Source organism: Dermacentor variabilis, chromosome 6, assembly GCF_050947875.1.
Source record: "Dermacentor variabilis isolate Ectoservices chromosome 6, ASM5094787v1, whole genome shotgun sequence".
Lineage (NCBI taxonomy): Eukaryota > Metazoa > Arthropoda > Arachnida > Ixodida > Ixodidae > Dermacentor > Dermacentor variabilis.
This window is the reverse complement of record NC_134573.1, coordinates 44,461,919-44,472,742: the sequence shown is the minus strand read 5'-3', so window position 1 is coordinate 44,472,742 and position 10,824 is coordinate 44,461,919. Positions and strand designations below refer to the sequence as shown.

The following is a 10,824-nucleotide window of genomic DNA, read 5'->3' as shown; positions in this document are numbered from 1 at the left end:
ATGATATCCGCCTCCGTAAGTCTGGCAGCGGTAGTGAGGACTTGGGCAGCTCTGAAGTGGCCTATCTTCTTGATGTCCAGTCCTCCAAGGGGACGGTTTATGATTCGAACATGCTTTTTAGGTAATCGAGGCAATCTCGAAGCAGCGGACATGTTTACTTTTCCACTGCTCTCGCTGAACCCAAGGGCTTCAATGAGGCCAGTAGTGCCTAAATCGACCGCTGGGTAGACGTCTTCACATTCTAATAAAACATGCTCCATAGTTTCCCTAGCTTTACCGCAGCAAGCACATGCTTCTTCTTCCTTCTTATATCGCGCTTTATAGGTGCGTGTTCTAAAGCATGCTGATCTCGCTTCAAGAAGTAATGCAGGAACAAATAAAGTTTTCCTTCCTTTCTTCGCTTTGAGTTAAATTAAAAATTTTTTCTTTCCTGATTTCATTTTTTCCTCTTAAGTAGTAACTCATGGCAGGTTTCCTTGCCGTTGCCGCCACCCATGAGATTATTGCAGCCTCTCTGACTTTCCGCTTCATGCTCTTTGTTGCTGTGTAGCCCACCTTACAGGGCGCACACTTGCTGGTAAGCTTTCTAGTTCTTTTCCTCCACTGTGAATCAGTTTTTTTTTTCCTGAACATGTACCTCAACACTCCCCCAGCCCATTTAATTTCTTCCATATTCCTCAGCCATTCTTCATGCTCAATTTTACTGCGAGCTTCCCTTCCTTCAAAACTAGTCCAGCCCATATCACCCTGCACAACTTCATTTGTAGTCTTCCCGTGAGCGCCCAATGCGAGGCAACCCACTGACCTTTGGTCCCCGTCGAGTCCTAATTGTAAGCAAACAACTGCATTTCCAAAAGTAATTCCTGGAACCATCACACCTTTCCAAATACATCGAACCACCTCCTACCTATTGTATCCTTATAGCGTTCTGTGCTTCATTATGGCTGCATTTCTCTTCCCCTTCACTGTTATTGCTTTTTCCTGTGTTTCCATATATCTATTACCATCATTTATCCATATACCAAGGTACTTATATTGTGTTACCCGAGGCTTTTCCTGGCCCTGTATCGCAACTGTCTGTTCACTGCTTTCATTAAATAACATAACACCTGATTTTCTAACACTAAATTTCCAACCTAAATTGTTGCCTTCCTGTCCACAGATATTAGCCAGACGTTGCAAATCACTACTTGTTAGCTGGCAACACAATGGCATAAAATAAACCTGGAAGCTGCTGTTCTACTATACTGTACCCGCCTGTTTGTCATCATCATCATCATCAGCCTAGTTACGCCCACTGCAGGGCAAAAGCCTCTCCCATACTTCTCCAACTACCCCGGTCATGTACTAATTGTGGCCATGTTGTCCCTGCAAACGTCTTAATGTCATCCGCCCACCTAACTTTCTGCCGCCCCCTGCTACGCATCCCTTCCCTTGGAATCCAGTCCGTAACCCTTAGTGACCATCGGTTATCTTCCCTCCTCATTACATGTCCGGCCCATGCCCATTTCTTTTTCTTGATTTCAACTAAGATGTCTTTTACCCGCGTTTGTTGCCTCACCCAATCTGCTCTTTTCTTATCCCTTAACGTCACACCCATCATTCTTCTTTCCATAGCTCGTTGCGTCGTCCTCAATTTCAGCAGAACCCTTTTCGTAAGTCTCCAGGTTTCTGCCCCATATGTGAGTACTGGTAACACACAGCTGTTATACACTTTCCTTTTGAGGGATAGTGGCAACCTGCTGTTCATGATTTGAGAATGCCTGCCAAACGCACCCCAGCCCATTCTTATTCTTCTGGTTATTTCAGTCTCATGATCCGGATCCGTGGTCACTACCTGCCCTAAGTAGGTGTAGTCCCTTACCCCTTCCAGTGCTTCGCTACCTATCGTAAACTGCTGTTCTCTTCCGAGCCTGTTAAACATTACTTTAGTTTTCTGCAGATTAATTTTCAGACCCACCCTTCTGCTTTGCCTCTCCAGGTCAGTGAGCATGCATTGCAATTGGTCTCCTGAGTTACTAAGCAAGGCAATATCATCAGCGAATCGCAAGTTGCTAAGGTATTCTCCATCAACTTTTATCCCCAATTCTTCCCACTCCAGGCCTCTGAATACCTCCTGTAAACATGCTGTGAATAGCATTGGAGATATCGTATCTCCCTGTCTGACGCCTTTCTTTATAGGGATTTTGTTGCTTTCTTTGTGGAGGACTACGGTGGCTGTGGAGCCGCTATAGATATCTTCCAGTATCTTTACATATGGCTCATCTACACCCTGATTCCGTAATGCCTCCATGACTGCTGAGGTTTCGACTGAATCAAACGCTTTCTCGTAATCAATGAAAGCTATATATAACGGTTGGTTATATTCTGCACATTTCTCTATCACTTGATTGATAGTGTGAATATGGTCTATTGTTGAGTAGCCTTTACGGAATCCTGCCTGGTCCTTTGGTTGACAGAAGTCTAAGGTGTTCCTGATTCTATTTGCGATTACCTTAGTAAATACTTTGTAGGCAACGGACAGTAAGCTGATCGGTCTATAATTTTTCAAGTCTTTGGCGTCCCCTTTCTTATAGATTAGGATTATGTTAGCGTTCTTCCAAAATTCCGGTACGCTCGAGGTTATGAGGCATTGCGTATACAGGGTGGCCAGTTTCTCTAGAACAATCTGACCACCATCCTTCAACAAATCTGCTGTTACCTGATCCTCCCCGGCTGCCTTCCCCCTTTGCATAGCTCCTAAGGCTTTCTTTACTTCTTCTGGCGTTACCTGTGGGATTTCGAATTCCTCTAGGCTATTCTCTCTTCCACTATCGTCGTGGGTGCCACTGGTACTGTATAAATCTCTATAGAACTCCTCAGCCACTTGAACTATCTCATCCATATTAGTAACGATATTGCCGGCTTTGTCTTTTAACGCACACATCTGATTCTTGCCTATTCCTAGTTTCTTCTTCACTGTTTTTAGGCTTCCTCCGTTCCTGAGAGCCTGTTCAATTCTTTCCATATTATAGTTCCTGATGTCCGCTGTCTTACGCTTGTTGATTAACTTAGAAAGTTCTGCCAGTTCTATTCTAGCTGTAGGGTTAGAGGCTTTCATACATTGGCGTTTCTTGATCAGATCTTTCGTCTCCTGCGATAGCTTACTGGTTTCCTGTCTAACGGAGTTACCACCGACTTCTATTGCGCACTCCTTAATGTTTCCCATGAGATAGTCGTTCATTGCTTCAACACTAAGGTCCTCTTCCTGAGTTAAAGCCGAATACCTGTTCTGTAGCTTGATCCGGAATTCCTCTAGTTTCCCTCTTACCGCTAATTCATTGATTGGCTTCTTGTGTACCAGTTTCTTCCGTTCCCTCCTCAAGTCTAGGCTAATTCGAGTTCTTACCATCCTATGGTCACTGCAGCGTACCTTGCCGAGTACGTCTACATCTTGTATGATGCCAGGGTTCGCGCAGAGTATGAAGTCGATTTCATTTCTAGTCTCACCATTCGGGCTCCTCCACGTCCACTTTCGACTAACCCGCTTGCGGAAAAAGGTGTTCATTATCCGCATATTATTCTGTTCTGCAAACTCTACTAATAATTCTCCTCTGCTATTCCTAGAGCCGATGCCATATTCCCCCACTGACTTGTCTCCAGCCTGCTTCTTGCCTACCCTGGCATTGAAGTCGCCCATCAGTATAGTGTATTTTGTTTTGACTTTACCCATCGCCGATTCCACGTCTTCATAAAAGCTTTCGACTTCCTGGTCATCATGACTGCATGTAGGGGCATAGACTTGTACCACCTTCAAGTTGTACCTCTTATTAAGTTTCACAACAAGACCTGCCACCCTCTCGTTAATGCTATAGAATTCCTGTATGTTACCAGCTATTTCCTTATTAATCAGGAATCCGACTCCTAGTTCTCGCCTCTCCGCTAAGCCCCGGTAACACAGTACATGCCCGCTTTTTAGCACTGTATATGCTTCTTTGGTCCTCCTAACTTCACTGAGCCCTATTATATCCCATTTACTACCCTCTAATTCCTCCAATAATACTGCTAGACTCGCCTCACTAGATAGCGTTCTAACGTTAAACGTTGCCAGGTTCAGATTCCAATGGCGGCCTGTCCGGAGCCAGGTATTCTTAGCACCCTCTGCAGCGTTACAGATCTGACCGCCGCCGTGGTCAGTTGCTTCGCGGCTGCTGGGGACTGAGGGCCGGGGTTTGATTGTTGTATTCATATAGGAGGTTGTGGCCAAGTACTGCACCAGGGTGGCCAATCCTGCTCTGGTGAGAGAGTGCGTTACCGGTTCTGGTCACCGGGATCAGGCCGCACTCCAGGCCTGTTTGTGCAATTTCTCAACACACGGTTTTTTTTTTTGTATTTCCCGGAGGAGAATTGCGCGGCACCGGGATTTGAATCACGGTCCTCTTGCACTGGAGACGGATACTCTACCGTCCCCGCAGGAGTTAAATTAAAAATTGAATTATGGTGTTTTGCGTGACAAAAACCACTTTCTGATTATGCACGCCGTAGTGGAGGACTCCGAAAATTTCGACCACCTGGGTCCACATCCCCGTAAGGAGCCTGGTGGTGGTCTCGTGCGGACGATGCCCTCTCGGTGAGCGCATATTTCCCCCCTCATCTTTTAAGAGATTCAATACATACAAGCATTTGTCTCGCAAACCAGATTTATTTCAAGGGAATTTTCCACGCCTCAATTATTTCTCTCGTCGTATTCGAGTGCTCATTGCCGTGTTATAGTTTGTTAACGAAGCTTCCCCTCAAGTCTAGATATTGTAAGGCAGTTTGTCGTGTGCGTATCATGGCCACGCATGCTTATATCGCCTTTCCGTTTCTCTACCACGGTTGCGCCTTAAAACCACGGCGCTGCAAGTTTGCTTTCTTTTCCTTCCCTCTTCTCCGCCCTTAAACTGGCTCTCTTAACTACTACACGCAGAGGCAAGAAACAACGCGCGCTTTAGATACTATAGATGAGATGAATATTTACAATTATTTTTAGGGTTATAATTATATTCGAGTGCTGATTGCCGTGTTATAGTTTGTTAACGAAACTACCCCTCAATTCTAAATACTTTAAGGCAGTTTTCCTAGTATCTAAAGCCGCTCGAGTTCACGCTGCTCCTCTGGCGGCCATTTTTCCAAGAAATTATGCCTTCCAACCACTCAGAATGCTTATATCGCCTTTCCGTTTCTCTACCACGGTTGCGCCTTAAAACCACGGCGCTGCAAGTTTGCTTTCTTTTCCTTCCCTCTTCTCCGCTCTTAAACTGACTCTCTTAACTACTACACGCAGAGACAAAGAAACAACGCGCCTGTTTGTATGAGAGATTAAACCCGATATTACCTCCTTCTAGCACCCTCTCCATCCTCACCATGTTCGAGGAGGAACTGCAGCAAGCACCACCTGGCGGGGTGTAGCCCCTAGCGAGTGCCGCAAGAAGCGCACCTTACCCGCCGGCTTTCTAGTTCCAACGTCAGAGCATGTAACGAGTGCGCGCGCATCTTTAGGCTGTTTCACATGGCGCGATTTTCAGTCAGCGACACAGAGAATTGCGTCGCTCAGCGACCGCCGCGACGTCGTGGGCTCTCCGCGACTGGATTCCAACAAGTTGGTCGCTCCGTCGCTCAGTCGCAGCGATCGGCGGAATGTGTGAGGGGCAATGTGTGACGGAACAAAGCGCCGCCAACGAACTATACGTCCGCAAATATATTCTAGTGGTGGAATTAATTGGTTAGTGAGCTGTAGCCACGCACTCCTGAAATACCTGCTCGCGGTTGGATGCCAACGTTGCGGCACATAAACACCCTTCTGGGAAATCGAGGGGTACGTGCTCCTAGAGACTTGTAGTGCGAAGTGTGGCGACGTCGTCCTCGCCCATTAAAGCATTGTTGTGCCTTCGGAGGAGGTATCTGCGCCCGTTAAATACTTTCCTGGCATTCAAATGATCCTGTGAACCAGCACCGTGTGCCAGATCCATATCACAGAAGGGTTCGTGTCAGATAACTTAAACATGATTGGAGAAAACGCACACAAGGACGACAGTGATAAATACACATTTTTTCTTTGAAGATGCAACAGAGAAAAAATTACTGTTGCTGTATCCCTTCGGGCTCGAGGCCACCAGATGGTTGCCGGTAGTGCACCTCATGTTTCACCTAATCTCAAAGACTTCCCGGAAATCCAGTTCCTCGTCGTTCTCACACGGCATGCTGTTGATCGGGTGGACGGGAATGCCGCGCCTGCGGAGAGTTGACGAAAAGGAACTTCGGCTCCAGTTTTGTTTCACTTTATGAAGTGTGTACTAAATTGTAGAGAAAGTATGCTTGGTTTTAATCGATGATATGCGACGTAGTACTAAACATAGTACTGAGTGCTCCGGCCATATTCTATTGCATTTAACCTTTTTTCAACATATTGCCGCCTGACCTCAGGGCTATAGCGCGAGTGCGTTAAGTACATAGCAACAAAAAGAAATATGTGTAGAGCATTACAAATATTTACCAGGAGCTAAACTAATCAAGTTATAGTGTGTCAATACTGCCAGGCAAATAACTTCATTCAAAGGCATGGGGAAAAGCTATTTAAGTATTACCTCCAAGTTATCTAAAATTTAGGAAATGTTACATGATGCACTAAGGGCAAAGAGTGAGCTTAAGTGCAGAAACTTCAAGTATTTCGAATGGCAATGCTCGTGAAACAGGGTTTCATTTAAGAGTGGATGATTAGACGATGACAATAAATATATGTTATAAACATAAACATTATGAGTTGTAGCGTTTCTTTAATGCCAGATCCTGGCACTTGACAGATGCTCCAGAATCAGACAGGAAATAACTTTGTAGCTTAGGAATTTAGTACGTTTCTTATAACTATGTAATGTGCGACGTAAAGATCCTAGATGCCCAACTGCGTGGTTGCATGTAAATTAAATGTGTACATTTTGTGACGTAAGAACAGGTATTTCTAGGCACTGTAATGAGCCAGAGAAGCTAAACGGCGCTTCTTCAGCCCCAAGCTGAGTGCGAGAGGGCGAAAAGTGCCTACAGGTGAGATGAATGCCGCATAGCGGCTGGCAATTTTTGAAAGGGGAACTTGCCAATACCCCCGCACGAGATCTATAGTTGAAATGTATTTAGCAGCGCTAACTCTTTCAATTCGTTCCTCAATGTTGGGTATCGGGTACAGCTGATCCCTAGTGATGGCATTTAACTTCCTGTAGTCAACACACCGACGAGGGTCCTTGTCAGGGGTTTCTACCAGAATTAGCGGTGACGTGTAGTTACTCTCAGCGGGCTAAATAACTCCCAACTCTAGCATGCGCTGTATCTCTGCCTCCATAATTTCTCTCTGTCTTGGAGACACCCTGTAAGGCTTCGATCTTACGGCTTCGTACGATGTCAGCTCTATTTCATTGCGTTATTAGTTCGCTTCTACCTGGCCGATCGCTGAACCTGTCGAGATGTTCCCCTAACACCCCTTTTAGCTCATTTAGCTGCTCGGGTCTAAGAGCGTGCGAGCTTAGCGCATGTTTTACTACTTCTTCTAGGCCGATTTCAGAGTTGGAGGTCGCCCTATACTCCCTAAACTTGGTACTAGTGCCATCCTGCTATTTGATGATATAGTTAACGACTCCGCTCCGCTCTACATACGGCTTCATCGAATTGCCGTGATATATCCTCCCCTCATTGCTGTGACCGGGCATTTTCAGAGCATAGTTAGTATCTGAAAGCTTGTGCAACACTTTAACAGGCCCGTCCCAGTGAACTTCAAACTTGTTCCTTCTTGAAGGTTTGAGGATCATTACCTGGTCTCCGGCGTTAAACGTACGAAGCCTCGCATTCTTCTCGTAATAGAAGTTGGCGTTCTTTTGCGCTACTCCCATGTAGTTTTCGACTAGTTCTTGGGTTGCGCGTAGCCGTTCCAGCAGATTTAGCACGTATTCAACTACTGTTGGACTCCCTCTCCTCCTTCCTGCCACATCTCTCTTAACACTCTTAATGGAGAACGAGTGCCCTCCCATACACTAGTTCTGCTGGTGAGAACCCTGTCGCTTCATGTGGAACCGTTCGCAAAGTAAACAAAGTTGCCACCAGACAGTTCTCCCAATCCTCCTTGTGCTCGTAAGAGAGCGCACGCAAAACTCGCTTAAGCACTGAATGCCACCTCTCTACACTGTTTGACTGAGGGTGATAGAAGGAACTGTGTATTAACTTTACCCCGCACTTTTGCAAGAATGTGGAAGTCAGTGCGCCGGTGAATACTTACCCTTGATCCGCCTGAATTTCGGCTCGAAACCCAACTCGTGCAAACACTGTCAAAAGCGCGTCCACTACTGCGGTGGAGTTGAGCTCTTTCAGAGGGATTACTTCTGGAAACTTTGTAGACGGACACAGCATGGTAAACAAGTACCTGTAACCCGATTTTGATTTTGGTAGAGGCCCTACCTTGTCTATCACAAGTCGTCTGATAGGTTCTGTTATTAAGGGCACTACCTTTAGTGGACCTTACCATGTCTCTCCTGGTTTACCCGAGCGCTGGCACGCGTCGCATGATCTTACAATGTTTTCTACGTCCTTGAAACAGCCAGGCCAGTAGTATTCCATAAGCAATCTTTCCTTTGATTTGTTTATGCCTAGGTGGCCGGACCACCCATTTCCATGACAGAGACTCAAAAGGTACTCCCTCTACTTAGTAGGTACGACTAACTGATCTAAATTTCTACCATTTCGGTCTCTGTAGTGCCGATACAACAATCCTCCACTCTCATGTATTGTCACGTTGCGCCTAGCAATGTCTTCTTCAGCTGTGTGATGTAATTCAGCTAAGCTCTCATCATCCTTTTGCTCGGCAGCCAGTGACTCTCTGTCCACACGTAAGAGCTGATCAAAGTTCTTTGAGGCTGGTGATAATAACGACCCTGTCTCGCTTGCGATTGCGTCAGCTTGCTCTTCCTGCAGGGGTGAACTTTGACACCCTAGTGATACGCTCTCATTGAGCTGGTCAGCTGGCAGGCTCTCCTGAACTGTTTTTTGTCCCTCGGGCCTAGCTCGGATTCGGGTATTGAAGTTACCCCTTTTTTCTGCTTCCGCTGGAGCAGCTTGTGCATTTTCAGCCGAAAGCGACGCGATTTTACGAGCTTGGCCTCGGGTCAGTCAATGCCTGTACTGTGCCCTCTCCAAGTTTCAGCCCTTTTTCACGCCGTAACCAATTTGAACGATTCGAAAAAATGTAACGGTACTGCAGTGACAAAAATTTCGAAACTGCAGCCTCGGTCACTAGCTCCCCGAATGGTCCACTGATTTTGACTTTGGCCAGGCCAGACACACGCTGTGTTCTTCTACATCCTATTTCATCCATGCTACTTCTCCGGTGAAGTTATCTACCGTCACCTAAGACGGATGGACAATGTCCATCGTAGAGACACTGCCTCTTAGCACTCGGCATGGTTGGCCATTAACTTGCAGCTCGTGAAGATATGGGCTTAAATGTTCCACATTCTCGTCCTTTTCATATATGTAGGAAAAAAACGACGCTAGGCTACCCGCAGTTCACAGCTATATGTCCCAGTCTGTGGCATTTATAACAGTGGATCGGCCTAAAAGATTCGCATTTTCTTTTCTGCTCTCTTTGTATGATTTCCCCGTTAGTTTTCTCCTCGCTCTTTTCTGCTGGTTTTTCCTCCACGTCTACAGGCTCCGGTCGTCTAGTCTGCGAACCCATTTTGAACGGAAATGGTTTCCGCAGTCTATTTCGACCGTCCCAATTTCCGTCCTCGGCGTTCAACTTTCTACGCGTTGCGCACTCTACAGCTAATTCAGCGGCCCTTTTCACAGTGTTTACATTCCCTCTGTCTTGCACCCACAGCTTCCCAGCTTGGGGGATGCTTTTGTAAAACTGCTCTAGACACATGCATTCAATGATCCTGTCTCTGCTGTCGTACGCTTCCACGCTTTTCAGCAACTCGACTAGGTTGGCCTTTAAGCCATATGCAAACTCCGGATACCCCTCGCTATCTTTCTTGCCTGTGCTCCTAAACCTTTGCGGAAAAGCTTCGGCTGAAAGGCGGTATTTCTTCAGGAGACTAGCCTTAACTTTTGCATAATCATATGCATCCTGTGCACTCAGTCTGACAATTACTTCTGCCGCCTCACACGGCAACATAGACAGCAACCGCTGTGGCCATGTACTCGGACCAAAGTTCATCTTCTCGCAAGTCCTTTCAAAATTGCTTAGGAATAAGCCTATGTCGGTCCCGACCTCAAATGGCTTTCACAGCCTATCCAGGCGCTATGATTCTGCCTCACTTGATCGTCCCAGAGCCCCTTCACTTCCTTGAGACAACTCCAAACGTTTGCTTTCAAGTTCAAGTTGCATTTTTCTTAACTCGCGATCTTTATCGCGTTCCTCTCTCTCTCGTTTTGCTCCGTCCCGTTCTTCTCTTTCTCTTTCCCGTTTCTCTCTCTTATTTAGAAGTTCAAATCCCATTTGAATTTTTTCCTCACTGGCCTTTTCGGAAATTAGCTCCAATAATTCCGCTTTTAGCATTTCCTTGCGTACGTCTAGGCCCAGTTCCTCACCAACAATCAGCACTTCGTCTCTCAGCAGTGTTCTTAACTCGATGATTGCTGCTTTACTGGCTCTGTCCTGCTCGCTAAATCTCTCTACGAAAACACAACCTAGCTAACAATCAACAATCTAGCTTCCCTACAGTTCTAAACAAAACAACCACAAAATGAAACCTAGAGAGTCAAAGCGAGAACCAAGCACTCGCCGCGGACACGGAACCACGTCGCAAAGTCCATCTCACTGCT

The 10,824-nt window shown here is 46.2% G+C and overlaps 1 protein-coding gene across 6 annotated transcripts in view; it reads right to left on the bottom strand.

The window, feature by feature from the left end:
- Positions 1–6,050: 6,050 nt before the first annotated feature.
- Positions 6,051–10,824, bottom strand: part of LOC142584772 (beta-hexosaminidase subunit beta-like) — a 154,708-nt gene continuing 149,934 nt past the window's right edge. For all 6 annotated transcript variants that reach the window (XM_075695020.1, XM_075695021.1, XM_075695015.1 and 3 more), the window contains one exon: positions 6,051–6,252. In XM_075695020.1, coding sequence (XP_075551135.1) covers positions 6,165–6,252 — 88 coding nt within the window. In that variant the 3' untranslated portion in view covers positions 6,051–6,164. The remainder of the gene's footprint in view (positions 6,253–10,824) is intronic.